Source organism: Mya arenaria, chromosome 1 (assembly GCF_026914265.1).
Source record: "Mya arenaria isolate MELC-2E11 chromosome 1, ASM2691426v1".
NCBI lineage: Eukaryota > Metazoa > Mollusca > Bivalvia > Myida > Myidae > Mya > Mya arenaria.
Window position 1 is genome coordinate 59494631 of NC_069122.1, and position 24152 is coordinate 59518782.

General features: G+C 34.2%; 1 protein-coding gene across 1 annotated transcript; it reads left to right on the top strand.

Annotated features, from left to right (window-relative positions):
* Positions 1-1744: 1744 nt before the first annotated feature.
* Positions 1745-5647, top strand: LOC128236550 (uncharacterized). Its single transcript, XM_052951482.1, has 4 exons — positions 1745-1859; positions 3577-3678; positions 4283-4430; positions 5431-5647. The coding sequence occupies exons 2-4, from the start codon at positions 3582-3584 to the stop codon at positions 5519-5521; spliced, it is 336 nt and encodes a 111-aa protein (XP_052807442.1). The 5' UTR covers positions 1745-1859; positions 3577-3581; the 3' UTR covers positions 5522-5647.
* The last annotated feature ends 18505 nt before the right edge of the window (positions 5648-24152 follow it).

The following is a 24152-nucleotide window of genomic DNA, read 5'->3' on the forward strand; positions in this document are numbered from 1 at the left end:
ATCGGCCGTATTTTCATCCCACAAAGGTGTCTAAGTGGCTATTGACTTGACTATTGGTTGTATTTTCACCCAACAAATGTGTCAAAGTGACTGTTGACGTATCGGACGTAATATATCCCACAAAGGTGTCAAAATGAAGATTTAAGTGAGAATCGGTCGTATTTTCACCCAAGAAATGTGTCAAAGAGGCTGTTGACGTGAGTATCGGTGGTATTTTCATCACAAAAAGGTGTAAAATTGACGGTTTACGTGAGAATCGGCCGTATTTTCATCCCACAAAGGTGTAAAAGTGGTTTTGACGTGAGTGTCGGTCGTATTTTGATCCCACAAAGGTGTCAAAGTGGCTGTTGACGTGAGAATCGGCCGTATGTTCATCCTACAAAGGTGTCAAAGTGGCTATTGGCTTGACAATTGGTTGTATTTTCATCCAACAAATGTGTCAAAGTGGCTGTTGACGTTAGAATCGGCCGTATTTTTATCCCACAAAGGTGTCAAAGTGGCTATTGACTTGACTATTGGTTGCATTTTCACCCAAGAAATGTGTCAAAGTGACTGTTGACGTGAGTATCGGTCGTATTTTCATCCCACAAAGGTGCCAAAATAAAACAATTACGTGACAATCGGCCGTATTTTCATCTCTCAAAGGTGCCAAAATAAAACAAATACGTGACAATCGACCGTATTTCATATCACAATGGTGCCAAAATGACGATTTACGTGAAAATCGGCCGTATTTTCATCCAACAAATGTGCCAAAAGGACGATTTACGTGAGAATCGGCCGTATTGTCATCCCACACAGGTGTCAAAGTGGCTATTGACTTGCGTATTGCGTATTTTTTCATCGTTTTGCCTTTATGCTCAGAAAAAAACCCAAATCATACCGATGTTCGAAATTGAAAGAGGACATGGAACTATTACACTCAATCCCTCTCGTACGTTTATTCGACATAGTGGAAATAGCTGTAAGTCGGTGAAAAAAGTTTACCAGTTAGCTGCTTAATCGCAATAATTTTGATACGAGGATAAAGTGGTTTACAAAAAATGAGGCACTACATATTTGTACCTTTATTTTTTCATAAATATACAATTACATTATTTCAATTATTTCATCACAACATTATTGAATTTAAACTGTTTTATTGGAATAAAAATCAGCAGAAAATGTTAATGTATATGGCTTTCAAAAAAAGCATGTATCATTAAACGATAGAACAAACCACATGTATATTCAACGTGCAGAGGAGAAAAAAAGTTATCTTTAAGCGTTATATAGTTGCTTCAGATCGGTGTCCGTCTGTACGAACGTTGATAGAAGTATTTAGGATTGGTATTGAACTTTGCATTTCCTCTTCCCTCAAATGTTCACAGCAGATTAAGACGAATGCAAAAGATTTGATATTGCATCAATTATTAAAACACGCAGTTCTTAATAAATACGCGTTTGTCAAACTTATTAATTGGGGTGGGGGGTACCAGTGTCCTATAACCACTTTTTAAGCTATTGTCTCACAGCAATTATATCGATATCGCTACCTTATGCAATGCATACTTTGTAGTTACTACGACAATTTTGTTCAAAAAATAACAAGTGCTTATTGCTAAATTAGGTTCGACTTTTTGTCTTAAAAGTTCAGATAAAATAGCTAGTCTTCAGTACAGGAAGGGACATAAGGACAATTTTAAATGTAAATGTCGGTAAAAAAACTGATAAAAAAATCGTTTGTGCGGCGTGCATAATGCTTATCTCTGGATTGCACTGAAAGGCCGGTAGACAGTTCGGATAAAGAACGTTTGGCATTATAAAAGTGGCAGTACCAGTGCAGTAGACAGTAGTCTTAATTCAGTCGGAGAAAACAGGTAAGCTGATATCAATGTGTTATTTCTAAGGAAAGAAATATATTATGTAGTGATAGACATGTTATGCCGAAACGTTTACTGTAAATAAAATTTACTTGCTATTATAAGTATATTTAAGGCAATCACATGGAAAACATAAGGCGCGGAATGGTTATTTGTGTTTTGGTTTGTGTGATTTTCATTTAAATGTTATCAAAATTGCCTTAACTCTGTCAAACCTCGTTCGCTTCGTATGGCAAAATATGTGTTGAATGCAAAGGGTTAAAAACTTAAAATATGCTTGAAATCCTAATTTGATATTTTATTTTATAAATATTAAAAATTATTATGTTTCATGTTGTTTTATCAAAAACGAATAGACAAAATTGCCAAGATATTCAGGCTATAATAGGAAGAACATTATTTAATTTACTAAAAAACAACTTATTGCAGATTTCACTGGGTTTCCGCTTAACAATCTTAACTTAAATACTATATGAAAAGATGTAACAGTGTCTGTTGCAGGATCCTTAAATGATATTTCCTTCGCATTTCATTGAACATTATTGAATGGTAAACGAGAAATCCAGAAAACAACGGTTTAACAGCACACAAAGGGTTGAAAATTAAATCAACGTAATCTTGCTAAATGGTATAACAGTCAGCCTGGTAATAGTACAAGGACATGATAAATGATAAATGAGTGTTCATACAAGTGATAAAATACTCTCTTGTTGCGATACTTCTATTATTCTTTAACAAATTGGCAAGCCGTTTATCTGATATTAAATTCGTTTTCGCTTCTTTTGTCATTAGAACAATAGATCCTTATTTTTTGGAATTCAAACGATTGATGCTCATACCGCCTTTGATATTCGCCCAAGAACATTCTGTGGAAAATGCGTACTATAAGGAATTTCAAGTCAGTGTTTTATTTTGGTCTTCAAAACGATCAAATCGGAGGGCCGGACGCCTACTTATCAATTAAAAACAAAATCTTATTTTGCAGTTGTGTCCGTTACTAAATGGAAATTTGGCGGTTTTAATCTGCTTTTTTGATTTTGGTAGTTAGAGCTCTTCTAAATTATAAAATGTGAATCTGTCCGGCAATTCCATGGTGGAGACATGAGCCAGCTGAACAGTAAATAAACTTAGCAAAACATGTACATCTATCATCTAAGCAAAGGTTGACCGCAATGTCAATATTTATGCGAAAAGCTACAGAAACAAGCTCAATACCAAATAGTTTAAACATGAACCAGGTTAATGGCACTGGGTAAACGCCAAAGACATAGAACATGAAACGACAAACAAGAAACATGGAAGAACACTCAAGTTGGACACCCAAAAAGTCAGGTTGCACCGACAAGGCAGTGGGTTCGGGCTATCAGTTTCAACTCTTCAAAGAGTTTCGTTTGCTACCGCGTAGTTCTGGCGAGCATAATGCAAATCAACGATTTAATTGGCCGGTTGAGGTCCGACCAATGCAAACTGTACAAACGATAAATCGGACGGTGATGGGTTTTATGTGTGAAGACGATTCACAGGTCATTCATGTTACATTCGTTTCGAAACTTGGAGGTTTTCGGCAAACCAACAGACACGATCATTCAATGCGTCTAAGCATTGGAATGCTATGATAATTTAAAAGCAGTAGTAAGAGTGTTTATACTTTGGTAATTCAAATGTTGAAAAATTTACGAATAAATGAAAACATAAAAAATGTTTATTATTCCAGCTAAAATGTGGAAGGCTGTGACCCTGGTAGCGCTCTGTTGTGTTGCGGTGTATGCCGCCCCGCAGAAACGTTTCTTTATTCCGGGATTTGAAGGATCCGTGTGTAAGTTCAATATGATCATTTTTAACCCATAGATTTAAACAAGAACAATTGCTTTACATATGAAGATTAACGCAAGTGTGTTATGGAATTGCATCCGACTGTAATAATTCGTTGGGATAAAAAAAAGTTATAAAAATCTTCAATATTTTTTGTCGCTTGGCACCATGTGGAATTAATCCCGCCTTTATTATGTCCCTTAGGTGTATGTATGCTGTTGGTTAAATGTTTAACATCATTGCTATATATTTAAAAACAATCATATTTAATATCACATATGTTCTTATCCTAGTATACGAAATGGTTTTATATAACTATATGGGCATTGTATATATGAAAGAAATGCGATTGGGCAGCGATGAGTAATGATTAGTTTTGATTGGTTATAACTTTTGAAATTTGGTTATAGATTGCAGATCAAGGTTCAAACAAACAAAATATAATTCTTTTTTATATTGGAAAAACTTCGAACTTTCAAAATTTCAGTACGCATCTGCGTACAGTAAGCTACGTGCATGAAGGTTGCCTACTTTTTATGTTTTTCCATTTTTGTATAAAGTAAATAATAAGTGAAAAAATAGTATTGTTGTCCATGTCCATCTTGCAGTTGACACTGAAATTCTCAAGTGCGATGTACAACTTTTGCTCGACACCCTGGGTTCTGCGCCGACTGAGGCAGCGTGCGAAGGTGAATGTCAACATCTCATAACGGGTGGTTCTATCTTCTCATATGGATGCCCTCTTATTTGCCACTCGTGAGTTGCATTTCGTATCCGTATTCGTAAATATCCGTTAGTATTCGTTAGTATCCGTAAGTATCCGCAATTATCCTTAAGTATCCGAAAATATCCGTAAGTATCCGTAAGTATCCGTAGATATCCGTGAATGTCCGTTTCTGTTCGTAAGTATCCGTAATTATATACACCATAGGTTTGATTCCTGGACTTAGTAAATTTCTATTGGATATTAGAGAGGTTGCGAACCATTACTTGCACTTGCTCGTGTAGTTGTACGTGAGGTAACTCGTACACGTAGAAGATGCAGCTGGCCTTTCAACGCATCGGCCAAACCAATAATTTAACGTCAACGTATAGGCCGACCGACCCTTGCATAGATAGCTTTCCTCGTGATATTATAGATGTCATTAATAGCGTCCAAATAGTACAAGTCTACACATGCCTGAATATTGCATAATCACACTTTTTAAATGTGTCAAAGATACCGAATTCATGCTGTAAGCTTGAACAATGTACATATACCTGGATCGCAAAGATCACACATACACGACCAATAACACATACCTGGATGACATACAACGCACACACGTACAATATGCACATACCTTGATGACGTAGATCACGCACACAAGTATCAAGTTCACATACCTGGATAACGTATATCACGCATACACGTCCAAGTACACATACCATGATGACATAGATCGCATGCACGTACAATGTACACATACCTTGATGACGTAGATCACGCACACACGTACACGTAGTGTTTTGTAACTTCCTTATGTTGTGCATTTCAACCATACGTTTGAATACAAATATATGTATTTCTATCTGCAGGTCGTTTTTTGCACTGATTTAATAAAAGAAAGGTAGCGTATTAAAAAAACGAAATTTAGTTACAAATATCTAATAATAAGCAATATATTTCATTCAAATATTTTTTTCTAATATAAAAATAAAAGGTAAACAAACAGATTAACAATATTTCAATTTTAAAATGAATGTGTATTATCAGGTTTGAACATTTAGTCGCAACATTGCACGAAACCCCCGCGCCAGGAGAGACGAGAGTCTGCGGAGGTAAAGCCACCACTCCCGCTGCATAAAAAGTTCCCTATGATGTCAAATAATCGCCTTAAATAGATAACTGTAATCCATATCAAAGCTTGTTATTTTGAAAGTTAAACATGACAACCTATTATAGAATAAAAAGTATATAATACAGAAATGAATGATCTCTTTGTCAGTGCAGTTATGAGCATCCAACACTATTAACATGATTTAAATCCATTCAACATGTGGCGACTATTTGTAAACACTCAAGATCCTGTGTACTGTACTCTGCGACTTGCGGAATATTTGTTACATCATCGGATAATGTTTGGTGACTGATCCATGTTTATGCACTTTTAATAGCTATGTTTTGAATTGATATTAACGTATTAAAATGCAATGACTTTGACTATAAACGTATTGAAAAAAGTTTAACAGTTTTGAGAACTACTTTGGGGGCGATTTAAACATTATACCGAGTGTGCTGACTTCACCAGGGAAAAAAACCTTATTTTTAAAGATACTTAATAATTTTAAGGTTATTTATAGTGTTTAAATAAACAAAGTAACAGGATAAATAAAATACTAGGTTAGAGCCGTGGATGGAAAAAGTTTATCTGGCTCGGCTGCGGAATTTATCGGGTTAAACTTCCTCCAAGTTAAGTCGTACTCATATTTTTTAACAGACTCACTGTGGAACATTTGGTAACCTTTCCAATAATAGAAGTTCTTAAGAGCACATGTAATTATAATCGGTTTATGTCTTGAATACATGTCAGATAATGCGAATTCCGTTAAATACCTACCAATGTCTTTTACCATATCCATCTGTGAAATATAGCACGCCGTACCCTATCATGATAGTGTCGTGGGATAAGTTATGCCTTTTTTTCACACTGTTGTTTATTTATTTATAGGCGTTGTTATTGACTTATGAATCAATACCAGACGGGTGGATTTTTGCAGATTTTGATATCCCACAATCGTGTCTGTAACAAAGCAACATCCCGTATTAGGCCTCAGACCACAGTTATTTTTACTATATGTTTTTTTATATAGACACTGACCTGGCTTTTCACTTAAAACAGTCGCAATTGAAAAACAAGTAACTGGCTGCTGTAGAAGAATCCAAGACACAAAATTCAATCACAAGAAAAAATAAGGTTGACCAATGCGTTGTCTCACAAAATTGAATAGAAATACTTTGAGGTCAAGACGGAATAAGGCTACAATCAACCATAAGTCCACAGGCAATTATTTTTCTATTTATTTCACTGAAAACTATCATTTTTTTGCGATACAGTGTCAAATTATGTTAAGCTCTATGCAAAATGTCCACCCGTTTCTTCTCTTTCATTCAACTTAAACAAAATATTGATACTTGAACACAAGCATTTTTTCTGTATTAACATCCGCATATCTCGAACGGTTAAATCTTTACTCGACAAAAACGTCTTGCGACGTTGTATATCGCTGAAATATATGTTTATATTTAAGTCTGATTTTTTATGGTATTAAATCACATGAAATGTGATTCTTTGCCAATTACTCTGCTTCCAAATTGGAAATATTGAAAAATATATAATGTTTTATTCTCTTGAACACATACAGTATGAGTAAGGTAATAAGTCCTCTGTTTAAATGTTCAAATCACCTCCAACTAGACGTTCACGTTAATTGAATAAATGACGAAACGTTTTGATTTGACAACAACAATGCACGACCTGGAACCAAGCATATCACTGATGACGTCAATCTATGACACGTTCGTCAACGTCAGTTAGTCTTATGTACTTTGAAACAAGTAATCTTATAAAACTACGGTTATTTATGACGGGGTAAAAATACTTTGTACGTCGGTATACACATTACGTGTGAATATATCTATGTTTCTACGCTAAATCACGTGACATTCAGTAAGTATCCTGAATGTAACGACGAAGAGCCAGCGCTTGTTTTCCGTCTGGTAATCATTACTCAGTGAACATATTCTAATGTCGCGATTACATAAGTGGCACCGACACACAGGATGTTGTTTTCTTTAATCTGTTGGATGAAAGAGTCTCTTGAACCATACATAAGCCCAGTTAAACAAAGCTTTTCTCTTTCTTATATTTTTTAAACCCCCGAATTAGTGTTCGACTGATATTATACGTATGTCATGCATCATACGTAAATTATACAGTATACGTATGTCAAACATCATACGCACGTCTTGCATCATACGTATTCCATACATAATACGTACGTCATATATCATACGTACGTCATACATTATACGAACGTCATACATCATACGTACGTCATGCATCATACGTACGTCATACATTATACGTACGTCATAAATCATACGTACGTCATACATTATACGTACGTCATACATTATACGTACGTCATATATCATACGTACGTCATGCCTTACATATACTTCATACAAAAAAGTTTGTTATACATTATAAATACGTCATATATTATACGTGCCTCATACATACGACATACATTATACGTACGTCTTATATCATACAAGTGTCATACATCATACATACGTCATACATCATACATGCGTCATGCACCATAAGTACGTAATACCTCATACGTACGTCATATATTATACGTACGTCATACATCAGACATACGTCATACCACATACTTACGTCATACATCATACGTACGTCTTACATCATATCTACGTCAAACATCATACGCACTTCATGCATCATACGTACGTCGTACATCATACGTACGTCATACGTACGTCATACATCATACGTACGTCATACATCATACGTAGGTCATACATCATACGTACGTCATACATCATACGTAGGTCATACATCAGACATGCATAATACGTACGTCATACATCATACGAACGTCATGCATCATACGTACATCATACGTACTTCATAAATCATACGTACTTCATAAATCATACGTACGCCATATATCATACGTACGTCATACATTATACGTACGCCATAATCATACGTACGTCATTATCATACGTACTTCATGAATCATACGTACGTCATGCATCATACGTACGTCATAAATTAAACGTACGTCACAAATCATAATTACGTCATACATCATACGTATGTCATACATTATACGTACGTCATATATCATACGTACGTCATACATTATACGTACGTCATACATTATACGTACGTCATAAGTCATATGTACGTCATGCATCATATACACTTTATACAAAATACTTACATCATATATTATACATACGTCATATATAAAACGTGCCTCATACATATGCCATACATTATACCTACGTCAAACATCATACGTACATCATACACTATACGTACGTCATACATCATACGTACATCATACACTATACGAACGTCATGCATCATACATGCGTCATACATCATACGTACGTCCTATATTATACGTACGTCATTCATTATACGTACGTTATTTAAATGTGTAACGTCGTATTTCGGATTTGGAGGTTTGGTTTATGTTTGCATGATCAAATCTATGTTAATTAAAAAGTAATCTCCAAATTACCTCCCAACCATTTTTCGATTTGGCTTTGCTGTTTTTATAACTAGCAAATAGTGTAAATGTTGTGACTTTTAACACTAGATCCTCCATATATCAAATGTGTATTTGACGCTATGTATTCATGAATTATAATTGAACCTACATGTTAGAATAGATTATAGTTTACATTTTCTATTTCCGAACATTTAAAGATATATGAAGGCTTTAACATGGGGATGCATGCATTCTATTATGCATAATAAACGTCAGTATAATATTGATATGAAAGAGATGTTAATGGTGTGGCGTGCAAAAAGGTTATCTCTGGATTGCACTCAAATGCCGGCAGTCTGACCTGATGAGAATTTTATGGTGAGCCAAGCAAAATGCTTATCACTGGACCGCACTCAACGGCCGGTAGACATTTTGGATAAGGGAAGAGTGGCAGTGACATTGCAGTAGACAGTAGACAAGCTATGCCACCAATATTCAGGCCTTTCCCGCCCAATTTCAGGCTCCAAATGGCGTCGCCGCCTAATTATTGGCAAAAGACCGGTCCACCATTCCGAAGACGACCCCAATTTCACATGGCGGGCTCCTTCGGAATGTGTGCACCTCCTCCCTTCTTATGGTATGGCCCTCCAAGAGCTTTCAATGGAGGCCCTGTGCCCCTCCCCTTCCGACATGTTTAGGTTTATGTAAAGAGATAAAAACAATCATTAGGATAAAATGAAAACTTCAATATGGCGGCGACTCTAAATAATACTAATAACATTGATACAAACAATGGTCTCGCCGTCTTATCATGGAATGTTCGCGGAATGAAAGCAGACAACTCACATAAAATTAATGAACTTCAAAATTACCTAAACAATTCAACAAACCAAATAGATGTTATTTGTTTACATAAACACATTATACAGAAAAGGATATAACCTTCAAATTGAGGGGTTACCAACAACCTATCAACAAAATTAGGAAGTCTGATAAAAGTAGTAAAGGAGGTGGAATATGCATCTATGTAAGAGTGGGTCTTCCCTTTGCAGAAAACATGATAACTCACAAAACAGACATAGAAGTTTGCTCTGTGCAGATATACGGTAAAAAAGACCTCATCACAATATAAAATGTATATGTTCCTAAAACTAAATACAATAACATAAATACATATAAACACATATTCAAAAATTTAGGACGAAACACCCTAATTGTAGGAGACTTTAACTTAAAACACATCTGCTGGAACCCCGGTATGACGGCGAGGCCGATGACTTGCTCACATTCCTAAATGACAATAATCTAAATTTCTTAAATGATGAACAAATAACGAGAGTATCTGAAAAACAAAACGAATTGACTTATCACTCATTTCATCACATCTTCACTCCTCTAGTGAATTCTATGTAATAAATAACACTTTTGGTAGTGATAATCTACCATTACTAACGTCAATTAAATATTCCACAAATAAAACAACAATCAATATTACAAAAAAATGGAAAACAGAAAAAGCCTCAACTGAATCATGGAACAAATTCCAACAACTCTGTCATACCGAACTAAACTATGATATAACTGAAAATGATATTCAATATAATTTCAATCATTATTATGAGAAACTCACGAAAATTCTCGATAAAACCTTACCAAAATCTAAACCTAAAATTAAAAGAGTAAAGAAAATTGTCCCATGGTGAAACACTAAATGTGACAATGCTATAAAATTAAGAGAAAAATGTAGGAAAATTTATTAAAAAAAAGACCCAACTTCTATTAAACATGAACACTGGCTAAAGGCTAGGCTAAAAACTAAGGAAACAATACAAACTGCAAAAAAGCAAGGATGGCAAAATTTCTGCTTGAATATTACTCACAAACAAACTCTAAGGAACTTTGGGACTTTGTCAGAAAAGTAAAAGGATTTCCATTGCCCGATGAACCACCATTTAAAATAGGCGACAAGGTAATACACAATCCCAAAGATAAGGCAGACATATTAGTAAAACATTATGAAAAGATCAGTAGCGATAATGAATATACACAAGTCTTCATTGAAATAAATAACATGACAATACAATTATAAGTGATGTAATTAACGCAGAAACTTTTAGGGAAGGTATTGAGTATAATGCAGAGTACAGTATGGTTGAACAGGGCACTAGGTAATTGTTAAAGTGGCGCACCTGGTGAAGATGGCATACACTATGAAATTTTAAAAAAAAATACCAACATCTGCAAAGCAAACACTTCTAAGCCTCTTTAACCAATCTTGGAAATCAGGTTCAACACCAGACTCATGGAGTGAGGCTGTAATAATCCCTCTCCTAAAACCAAATAAACCTAAATAGGATCCCGCATCATACCGGCCAATCTCACTTACATCAACTTTCACTAAATTAATGCAAAAAATAATGAAACCTAGATTATGTAACTTCCTTGAAACAAACAAACTAATATCAAAATTCAAATCAGGTTGCAGAGACAATCATTCATGTGAGGACAATCTAGTTAGACTGGAACATGATTGTCATTGGGCACAACTTGACAACAAATACCTAGTGGCAGTATTTTGGACCTCAGCACAGCATTTGACAAACTATGGGGTCAAGGAGCTCTAACATACCTACATAAAATAGGAATAAGAGGTAAAATGCTCAATTGGATTAATGCATTTATCAAATCAAGGAAAATAAAAGTATTACTAAAAGGAGAATACGCAGAACCATAGAAACAGCCAATGGCTGCCCACAGGGTAGTGTCTTATCACTAATCATATTCTCACTTTTCATGAATACACTAAGAGACGCAATCGAAAACAGTAACTCAGAAATCCAAAACCCTGCCTACCATAGTGACATATTTCAGTTTGTAGATGATGGAGCGATATGGACAGTTTCTAAAAAACCTGAAATAGCAGTTGAAAACATCCAACATACTCTAAAAACCATGGAGACATGGAGTTAAAACTTCGGATTCAAACTAAATCCAAATTAAACTCAAGTACTCATAGTACACAAACAAAGAGTGAAACCACCGGAAAGCTCCCCTTACTTCCTGAAGCTAAAACTATGTAATCAAACATTAACATACAACGAAAACGCTATATTCTTAGGATTAACATTCAATAAATACCTAAAATGGGACTTACACATAAACTCACTCATTGCCCGATGACCTTAACATCCTTAGAACTATCAAAGGAAAGGAATGGGGTACACGCAAAAAATGTTTATATACAATATATCACTTATCAAATCAAAACTCGACTATGGAAGTATAGTTTATAACTCTGCTTCAAATGACAAACTAAAGAAACTACAAATTATACAAAATAAGGCCTTAAGGATAATAACAGGTGCTTATCGAAATACACGTACAATAGCACTATAAGCAGAATGTGGTGAACTTCCACTGAACTACCAGAGTAATAAATATGTTAAATTATTGGGTTAGATCATCACGTCAGGGGTGATCTACCTATCAACAACAAATGTAACAGAGACCCAATCTTTGAACACAACAAATTAAAACTCTTTAAAGTGCCATTCAGCCAGACAGTACTACCACTAGTGGAAGCATGTTCTTTCACAAAAGATAAAATAGCACAACCCCATTTCTTAAACCTAATCAATAAACAAGAACTCAATATAGACTTATGCTTAACAAAAGTTATAGACAAGAAAAAGGACCCTAACATAAACCGCCAAATAGTAAATGAACACATAAATAGCAAATATTACAAATCATGGCAGGTCTTCACGGATGGAAGCAAAGACCCGATCCTCCATTTGGCTGGGGCCGGGCTTATCTCAAAATATGACACCCCTTTTTGAATGTGGGTTAAAATTTGACTTCAGGCTATTTATTCTTGTGAACTGGCGGCAATAGACCTTGCACTAAAAATGCTGCTCCAGCAAGCAGAAACAAACAATATACACAACAAAGTAACAATACTATCAGACTCTTTAAGTGCACTCATGTCAATGAAAACAAGCTTTTCTAGGTCACGACCAGAAATTTTACAGCAAATACTTAATAATACTACACTGCTTCATGATCTAGGAGTGTCAATAACATTTGTCTGGATTCCTAGTCACATAGGCATCTTAGGAAAAGGAAATGGCTGATAAAATTGCAAAACAAGCATCAAGGCAAGGTTCACGAACAAACATCAAATTAAGCGTCCCTGAAGCATACAGCTGGATAAAGAAACTAACAAAAACAAATTTGTAAGAGGCTTTGAAGTATATAAACTTGAGCACAATTTTGAGTATGGGGAAATTAACACTACAATCAAAACATTAGTACAAATACACTAAAAGATAAAGTCTACACACGACTTCGTTTAGGAACCAGTATGCTAGCTGCTGAGAATTATACAAATACTGACTGCTGTAACCAATGCGGAGACAAAGAAACATTCCATCACATTTTCTTTAAATGCCCATCATATAAGGAACAACGAGAAAACCTGAAAAAAGAACTTCTGAAACTAAATATGTCAGTCATCGACAGGTATCATCTGCTGTTTCCCGAACCTGATATTACCTGTTGTTGGGGCCCTTTGTTGAAAAGGGTGGGAATACAATGACTGCTATAACATCCAAAAGAAACAGAAAGCATAAATATTACATTTTTTTAAATAAAATATAAAGCACGTTCATTTTATACGCCGTGTACCTGTTGTTGGGGCCCTTTTCAAAAGGGTGGTAATACAATGACTGCTCAAACATCCTAATGAAGCTTAGAAAATAATTTTAAAAGTAAAGTAAAAACTTTATCTTAGTGAGGGGCATCACGATCCCCTCCGGCACCTTGCTTAGAGATACGTTCATTACTAACAACAAATATGGCAGGTTTACCTGACAACTATAAACACATTATATTATATTGAACAAGCATAGAGGGAACGAAACGGTAACCGGCACCTTAAGCGACACACACGATAGTGATTCATACGATGAACGAAAGACTAAGCTAAAAGCCAAATGTATATAGAATATTTATTGTTTTACATATTTTATCTTTTGAAATTATCGAACCATACGAATGGAATTCAATGAATACCAAATCGACTATCCATTATTATCGAGCCCGGTAAACAAACATTTCATCCCCGGAGTTATGAGATGAACGCGTATAATTTGGATCTCTACTACTTTTAGTAGCTATAAATTATTTCAATGATTTTCAATCTACATTATGGTGACAACACATTTCTTTTCTTTTCTTCTTTCCTTTTCACATGGAAGGATTGTGTATTAAGGTGTATGATGATATACATCGATTTAACCATAAATTATTAAATGCAAGTCACTATAACTTTAAACAAAACCAAATTAGTTTTCGGCCGAAGTAGTCAAGAAAGAAAACCAATATCGGTATAAACTGTATAGAGACATTTTGAGTTAACAATTCTACCGTTTTAAACCGTTACATCCATAGTACTATTAGAAGTCCATGATGATATTACATGCTATGCTAGGTGGTAATATAACGCTTCTGGTCCAGGTTCATTGTTAGGAAAAACAGTTTTTGATCCTAGCCCTAATTCATTCATTCACTTAAAGATATTTAAATATATATTGTTACGACCCATTGATAAAAAAGAGAATGCACTGGACCAGGGGCTACATACCTGTGTATAGAAAGTATACTATGTACATTTATCTCGCACATACATATTTAAATGTAAAAAAATCGAGCGCGGGCCGATTAAAAAAAAAAAAAAAAAAAATAATAATAATAATAAATAAAAAAAAATATATATATATGTATCGCGTCATGAGAAAACCTGCCTTAATGACATCGAGTACGTCATCGGAAAATCTGGTTGAAATGACGTCAGAGTATTTACCTGATATCCGGTGTTGAAGGTTATGTGTCACACATTGTGTGTTTGTTGTTTACCAGTGTTAACAAAAGAAGAAAGAAGAACCGAGACAAAATGGAGGAGGAATTAGAGGTAAATCTTTTCTCTTTCCGTATATATCTTTTTTTAAGTGATACTTCTTCAATCAGTTATATTTTTGGTGAAATTTCAGACAGGTTTAACTAATAACAAATATTAATCAGGCGTTTTTTTTAGATTTAAGGCAATTAAAAGCCTATTAATTTAACATCTGCAAGAAGATAAAACCGATTAATAAGTTTTAAGTGGCATTCCGTAGTTATTATACAATATGTAAATATTATTAAAAAAAACGCTTTATAATTAGTATTTGATTTTCTAAAAAGTTTAAATGTTGATCATAAACTTGTCACATGTAGCCAATATGAGTTATAGTCAACTATATCGAACTTACAAGGATTACATAGTTATTATAAAAAATGGAGAAAAGGATAAGAAACATGAAATGAAAAAAGATCATGTGAAAAAAACGATGTGACAAAAGGAGAAAATATTAATATATTAGTCTATTTTTTCCATTAACACAAAGCCCGCCTAGCTCAATTAGGAGAGCGTATGACTACTAATCCATACACTAAGGGTTCGACCCCGGCAGATTCTTATTTGATTTTATTTTCGCACAAAATTTTATAAAAATGGAAAGAGATACAAAAGCATAAGTAAATATTTTTTCTACTAAATAGAATAGAAGTTTATAAATTGTGCATTCAAATTTGTTCAATAATAACTTCATAGCATTAAACCTCAATTGAACGAGTTTAAAACTAATATTTTCCAGGAGCTTGAAAGTATCCTTTCGAAGCACTTTGGGAGAACACCACATGGATCTCAGGAGTTAGAAGAAGATGATCAAGATCTATGTGAGCCGCCGGATAACGCAGAGGCAGGGCCACTTGTACAAACAAGAATGCGTGCAATGGTTTTATCACTAAATTCAGAGAGTGGTGAAAGCAGCGACGAGTGTACATATGATTCAGATTGCCAAGACTATTTAAACACAAAACGCTTCATGGAAGACTGCGGATGCAAAAAACAATATCAGTCTAACTTTACACTTGATGAGGCTTATAACATTGTTCTCGAAAGTAAGGAGAAATCAAAAGAAGAAAAGGAACTATTTCTTATGGGCGTTCTTAGTGCCGAGAAGTATGATTCTGTAAAAACGAAACGAGGCAAAAAGCGGGTGCGTGCCAGAACAAAGTTCCACGTTAATGGCAGTGTTGTGTGCAGGCAAACGTTCCAGTTATTATATGATGTGAAGCGGACAACGCTAAATAATATTATCCAGCACATGAACGACACCGGCACTGGACCACGAGTACATGGAAATACAGGGCGGCGTCCGAAGCACGCACTTAATTTTGATGATGTCCAGCGCGTCGTGCAATTCATATTGAATCAGGCTGAAGAAAAGGGTATCCCGTATCCAGCAGCACCACGCGGCCGTGACAACCTGCCTACAGTGTTTTTGCCATCCGATGCCACGAAGCTGCTTCTCCATAAAAACTATTGTAGTATTTGCACGGAGAAGAATGTACGGCAAGTGAAACTGTCTGCATTTAAAACAATCTGGTCATCATGCGTCCCCCATATTAAAATAGCAAAGCCAAGAGATGACGTGTGCGCAACATGCGAGAAAATGAGACAGCAGATTGCCAACGCCGTCACTGAGGAAGAGAAGATGGAGGCAACAGGAGCCATACGCGCCCATATCATTGAGGCCCAACAGGTACACACTAACATTTGTACAATAAGTGTTTGACTGACAGCTATCATACAATATAACTCGTTTAAAAGATATTCAAGTAAGAAACTTATTCTACGCGATATTTTTGATATATAAAGTGGTTGTATTTTTATTCACGTAAATTGTTTAACAGACAAAGTTGTCATATTGAAATATGCAGGCTATATGCTGTACAGCAATGTTTACAGAATTACAAAATATCATAACTTATACATTTGCTGCGCAATCAATTAACCTTGCATTCATGTTTTTATATTATAGGAAAGGGAGGTTTATAATGTTTGTGTAGCGAGGGCTCAGATGGAACCAGACACTTTCCACCATTACACGTTTGACTTCAGTCAGTGCGTCAGTCTCCCCCACTACAGTCGTCAGATGAGCCCAATATTCTTCCTTTCCCTGCGAAAAGTACAAATCTTCGGATTCAGAATCAGCGCGGGGAAACAGCTCAATTTCTTAATTGATGAAGCTGAAGCCATGGGAAAAGACGGGAAGGAAACACATGGACCCAACGCCGTACTATCCATGATAGACTATGCGCTCGAGTCTCACTGTGTCCCGGGCGAAACATTCACTATTCATGCCGACAATTGTCCAGGTAATACTTTTCATTGTTAATTTCGAATGAATTAAGTTATTTGGTTAAATAACTTCATGTTATGTAATGTACATTAAAACATAAAATAAACTTATATAATTATGCATCGTATTTCATTCGTGATAAAGAAATATTTTTTCATGATCAACATTTTAATTTGTTTTTTCTGCATGATTAAAAGAAAAGAATCCGAACATTTAACGCCGTAAACGTGACGTTGTAGAACAGAGAACGTTCAGAAAAATGCTATACGGTTGGCTCATTTGAATGCGTTTTTGTGTAAGAAAAAATAGGCGCATATAAATAAAACTCATATGGTTAAGCTCATAAATAATTACTTGTTCCAAATATGTAAAAAAAATAATTTCGTAAAAAATGTCATTAAAGCAGGTTTTCTCTTGACGCGAATCATATATATATATATATATATATATATATTTAGACCAATCCAACCTTTGGGTAACTTTGATGCAACCTTTGGGAGACTCGTTGGATTGGTCTAAATATATATATATATATATATATATATATATATATATATATATATATATATATATATATATATAATTGGTATGTTTTTCAGGAATTGTTAGGTACCGCCTTGGAACGGTCAGTAAAATGTAAATTTACTTGGGGTTTAAACCAGTTTATGTGCACAAACCTCACACTTATCCCAACAATTTTTAATAAAGATAAAACGGAAAAGGTAAATCTTATCAAAGTATGCATTAACTTGAGGAAACTTATCAATAAAACAAATAATAATGAAAAACGAAAAGGTAAACCCCAAGTACTTCAATGATTACAGATCCCAACTCTATCTGCAGACGGAGGGAAACAATTCAGAGCACCTAATGCAAATACTTTTCAAAGATACGATGCAGTCATCGTTAGAAACCCAAAACATCACACATAGTCTGCCTTATAAAATAAAAGGTTTAAAACTGTGTTATCATAGAGTTTCATAATAAAAAGCATCATTGTACTAAAACTGGGAACAAATAAAGAAAACCATTATTAAAATTAAAAGCGACTTGTATATGCTATTCTCTCCTTCCAAAGATTTGAAAACGTAAAATATTTGAAGAAAAATAAGTCACAGCCAAAACACTCGGAGTCAGTCAACACGTGCCGCCAAAAACGGTTTTAAAGATAACATGAATTAGCAAATTCTTCATAAAAATCAAAGCACTGAAAGTTTAGTTATGAAAGGTTGCTATATTCAACCCAATATTTTGTTTCAGGTATTCATCTTCAAAAACAAGTAGGCAAGTGCTCTTCAAAATATTGCCTTTATATCCACGGTTTAAATAAAATCCAAGTAATTCATTAAGTCTATCTGCCCAACTACCTGCTGGAAACATTTTAATTTTACGACTTTTCTTTAAAACATCACCATAAAAATCGGGATGAGCAATACTATCAGCAATGAGCGATTTAAGACTACTATTGTACTTTGCTATGAGATTATAATGACCATTAACAAATTTTGAGAAAGTTTTCCTTAATTTAAAATATCTAAAACCCTGTTGTAGAAGTTTTTCCGTCATAAGTTTACTGCGAGAGCTGATTTTTTTTTTACATCTGTACATATTCTAGCAAATCGTATTAACTGTGCAATAAAAACACCATATGATGGTGAAATAGGAACATCACCATCTAAAGAAGGGTAATTAATTATTTTATAATTAAAATCATCACGTTTATCATAAAGATTGATGCTCAATATATCTTCCTTTACTTCTAGTTGCAAATCTAAATAGGATGCTTTTAAAACTGATGTATAAGATTTATAAGCCAACACAAAATAGGTTTGACAGTTATCTGTTTTAATGATTATAGAAATTTGCATCAAATTTAACTGGGACAAGATGATATATACACGTATGCATTTGTGCAGCAGCTGATATCATATAAATATCAATTAAACATAGTATATATTTATGTAATAGCTAAATGAGGATTATTTGCGAAGTCATATATCATACATGTGTTATGTATTTAGAATGTATAGTGTGTATTTTATATGTATATATATATATATGTTGTCCCTACTCTGTATGACGTTCTGACATGAACAGTATGTTTATGTACAATTGGGATGTCTGTAGAAAAGGCATGGAGCTTTCTTCCTTATCAAGACATATATACATCTTCAGCCGAATATCTAAGGTCCAATGTCGTGCAATTCAAAACATATATAGAGAATACTAGGTTAGTGCCGTGGATGGAGGAATTCCGAGTTTTTGCTCACACGTTTCTTTCTCGTTTCGTTTCAAGTAAATATATGTTATAGTAGAATCTAAATCGAAATCAGAATGATATCGTCTTTACTCACTTTAATCGAAATGAATCATATTTTTGTCGTCACGTGAAATATATTTTATTCATACGCATATGTTGATGGAGACGACGTTGGATCTGTAACATTTGAGTATAGAAATATCTGTGTCAATATAATGTTAAAAAATGCGCCACATTCTTTTTTTGCATTCCGCATAGCGTTTCCAAAATTAATATTCATACATGCAAAGCCAATCAGGAGAGTGATTTACATAATCAGTCAAAAAAGAAAGGAAAAAGGCTCAAATATATCATTCGGGGATATTTGATTGATATTTAATGCAGTTTTTAAACTGACTTGCAACTCGAATCACTGGGCCTATTAAGATCGATGTGAATGAATCATCTAAACGGCTGAGCGATATAAATCTTACTTTTTAATAGAGGGTTGATTTATCACATCTGTTTATAACAGATGAATTTTTTTTAAACTGTTCATCATTGAAATTTATTATTTCTGGAGTTGTTTCGAAACCGATAAGTTTAACATGCACAGAAACTTTATTACCCTAAAATACTTTTAATGAAGTACATACTGACCTAATGCTGAGCACGTCATTTCACAAGATTCCTAAAATAAAACTTTCGAAAACAAGCCGGATATTAATGGAAAACTCACATTATGAAAGTAATAATAACTTTTAAATAAATAAAAATAAGCCAGACAGGTACGGGACAACACATTCAAACACATAACACTAAATGAACAAAATATGTAAATAAATCATAAAAGGAAAACTTGTATCAAATACAGTTAGCTACGGCCTTACTTATAGGCCATTTCACACATCAAACAACATTCAGACAGTAATTGAACAAACAATAAACGTGCAAAAACAGCACACTTCATTAATTGCATTGGAACAGGCAGGGCAATACACCTAGTAATATCGTTGATGCCTAAGCTGATAATTTAAAAAAAAATGTAATTAAAGTTAATTGTCTCAATCGGCCTGGATGTGCGATGGATTTTAATATCGTCACAGTTCCGACTGTTCCCCACAAGTTGATGAGTGTTTTCATCATATTTCCTTGCACTTTGCATAGACATTTCCATGGTAGCACTGCTTTAAAAAAAATCATAATTAGTTTAACAATAGAATGGTGCAAACTTAATTCCATCCGTTATTCACTATTTACTTTTTTAACTTTCACTAGGCAACGTAATTTATTATAGATGAGTCTGCTGGCATAATATTGATAATGGACCCTTTCAAATATTAACCATATCAATATTTGTCGATTTTCCATCCAAAATCACAATATTATATTGGATACCTTCAATAGAGAGAACTAGATAACTGATGAATGTAGATCAAGTTTATCATGTGAGCTTACACACATGTATGAATATTTAAAACATTTATCAGGATTCAACAAAATCATAGTATTGCATATCATACGATTATTTTTCTCATTTAAACCAACTAAGGGCTTCAGCGAACAGTGACACCTGTGTTGTGAATTTTCTCATTGATTTTGTATGGATTAATTTTATGATGTTGGTTTCATGTTAAATTGGTTCTTCTATTCATAATTACATAAGTTTTTAGGAAGGTCGATAACAAAAACAACACCTTTAAGTATATTAACCAAATTGGAAATGGCGATGGATGGAGAACGTTTATGTGTATATATATATCGAGAGAGAGAGAGAGAGAGAGAGAGAGAGAGAGAGAGAGAGAGAGAGAATTCATTACTTAAAATAGATGATGCTATATCAAAAATATTGAAAACTACTATTCGTATACAACTAGCTGTAACGGAACGGATAGTTGTACGCTGATAGGATAAAATGATATTTATCATTATAATGACTCAACATCTCTCTATACACTCTACCATATCCAGTTATGTCATAAATATTTAAATTGTCTAATGGAATTGTACGAGGGGTGATCGGGAAGTTCGTAGAATCACGGGTGCGAAACAGTGGCTCCAGGTCTTTTAGGAGATGTGTATAAAAAGGAGCCAATGACACTTCCGAGCTAGAGCAAAAGAACGGATATCATCGTAAAACGTAAGTATGACTCGTTATTTTATCTAATATCACAATTATGAGGGCTTATTTGAGAAATCGGGGAATGCAGTGCCATATAAATATGTTTAATCTTCACACGTATTTGGGTTAGTTTGTAAACATATTGTTTATGGAGTTATAAAACCGATTCTCCCATCAAACACATCAATGTTTACAAACGAAAGTAGAACATTTTCACCAATTTTCAGCTGAATTTCACTCAAGAAGCTTACATTTAAGATAAAGCCAATATTATCGAGTGCTTTTATTTTGTCGGGAATAAAAATGACCGCCTGATTACCGGAATAAGCATGTTTATACTCCTTTTCTGGGTTGAGCTGGAGCCAAAGTCAGGGAGCTGGAGCCAAAGCGTGGAGGCTGAGCCAATACGCTGTATGATAATGCCTGTTTTGATCGGCTAAATTCCGAACGCTAAATTCTTTATTGATAACGATTATTGCATAAAATGTGTGTCTTCGGTCCACTATCGTGGTGTGTTAAAAACTTAAAAACGCAATTACCCGGGCGTTATCGGTAAAAAAAACGTGCATTATTCAGTAAATTCACGTGCCGTTAATTCCCGGCTTTTTTGTTTAACACAAGCTCTATCAGGGCCCGCATCATAACAATGGAGACTGAGCGACCTGGGGTGCGTTTCAGAGACGATCGTTAAGGCGATCGTTAGCTGATTTTGGAAGTACGACCAAAATTACCGATCGGCACCGTTTCAGAGACGCAACGTGCACCTGCTTTATCGTTAATTTTGCTCGTAAACCTACGACCGGTAAGAGGCACTCGTTAACTTAACGATCAAGATGGCGGATGAAGATTTTCTCCATATCAAAGTATATTTTTACTTTTTATCAACGTTTGAGAGTTTAATAATGCGTGTAGCATGTTCGCTGGTGTGGAATTTTCCAACTATGTCTAAAAATACCTGAAAACAGTACGACAATGTTCTATTTCCGCCGTTCTGTCAAAAAAGGATTTTAACTGTAGAAGATGTAAGTTTTTTGTTATATTTAGTTAATGTGCAGATATTGTGTACATCTAAAACATCGAATATGATGTACAATTAAATTTGGTTTCATTGCAGTTTAATATGTCATGTAAAACATTTTCTTGAAATTCTTCTATTTCGGATGGTTTTTAATTCGGATAAATAAATGCCTGTACATATTTTGTTGTAATATTACCGGTCTTTGTGGCATGTAGTCAGTGAATTATTAATCCGTGTTACCATTTTATCATGTCGTAATATAACATAATTATTTTTCTTATTTTTACACATCTAAAACTGATGCTAAATATGTAAATATACTGTACAGTAATGTAAACAACACTGTCACAACAAATAAGTTAATTATTGGCACTTTAATACCATGGACACTATCAGGTGACAATGTAATCATTTTGTTTCACCTTTACTTGTAATTGAAACTTGTTTTAGTAAGGTATCATATGGTTTATGTAGAACTTTGTAGTATATATACATATGTGAGTTTTCAACTGACAAAGGTTAAATCTTGTCTTTTTCAGTCATATCATTTGATGCCAAGTGTACAATAAAAAACTGAAATGAAAATTGACAACAGAAGTGTCATGGTCTGGTTGGAAAATGCTGTGCTCTTCATTGACCTCTGTTTAATAAGGGTATGGAAAAGGGAATTAAATTCTAATGTTGGTTTTATGAATAATAATGGAGGTATATTCAACATATCAACACATTGTCATAAGGACTAATGTAGAAACTAAAATGCAAAACCATATTATGTACCTGCAGTTAATGCACAGGCTATGTACAGATGCTTATTGATATTCTATGTTTTCATTTTTTTAGTTGTTTTGCTTGTTAAATATTTGTTTTAGTTAATTATTTCAGGCTGGTGATAGAAAACTATCAAGAATGCTTCAAGCTGGCAATGGAGGGAAATGTAAAAGTAGGTAGGAAATGATAAAATGCAATAGGATATAAACCAATTTTATGAAGAATACAATAAGATAAATGTTTATATTGATACAATGTTGGGCATCTTACTTTGAGCAGTTAACTTGTATAACAAAATTGTTATTTAACTTATATGAACATTAAACAAGAAATAAAATGTGACCAGAATGGTGTTTTTCATGTTTTCTTAAATACCCTACTTATTTTTTTTTAAAAAGACAATAATTTTTATAAAATATGCAACTATTTCAGTTGAAAAATGGGAATGTATATTATGTGTTAGTTGTAGTTTAACCATTAAAAGGCGTTTTCATAAATGTATTATATTGTGCTGTATTAAACAATATTTTATAACTTTTTGTCTTTTCAGGACACTGAGAAATCACAAGGTTTCAAACATCTAGAATATGCTCACAGTCAGTCTTCCAGATACTCACCTTAATGATTCCAGTGTGTTTTAGGAGACTTTGTCAGAACAGTACTTTATACCTACATACACTGGAGATACCAGACCCAGCAGATAACTACAGATATATTGACACAGAACATGAAATTCATTGCATATCCAAACACAACATAAGACTTTAAACCGTTAAATAGGCAGTGAGGC

Excerpts from the sequence above, each read along its gene's own strand:
- LOC128236550 (XM_052951482.1), top strand. The coding sequence starts at position 3,582 with ATGTGGAAGGCTGTGACCCTGGTAGCGCTCTGTTGTGTTGCGGTGTAT. Across the intron at positions 3,679-4,282 it reads GGGATTTGAAGGATCCGTGT|TTGACACTGAAATTCTCAAG; the intron begins GTAAGTTCAATA and ends TCCATCTTGCAG. Across the intron at positions 4,431-5,430 it reads TGCCCTCTTATTTGCCACTC|GTTTGAACATTTAGTCGCAA; the intron begins GTGAGTTGCATT and ends GTGTATTATCAG.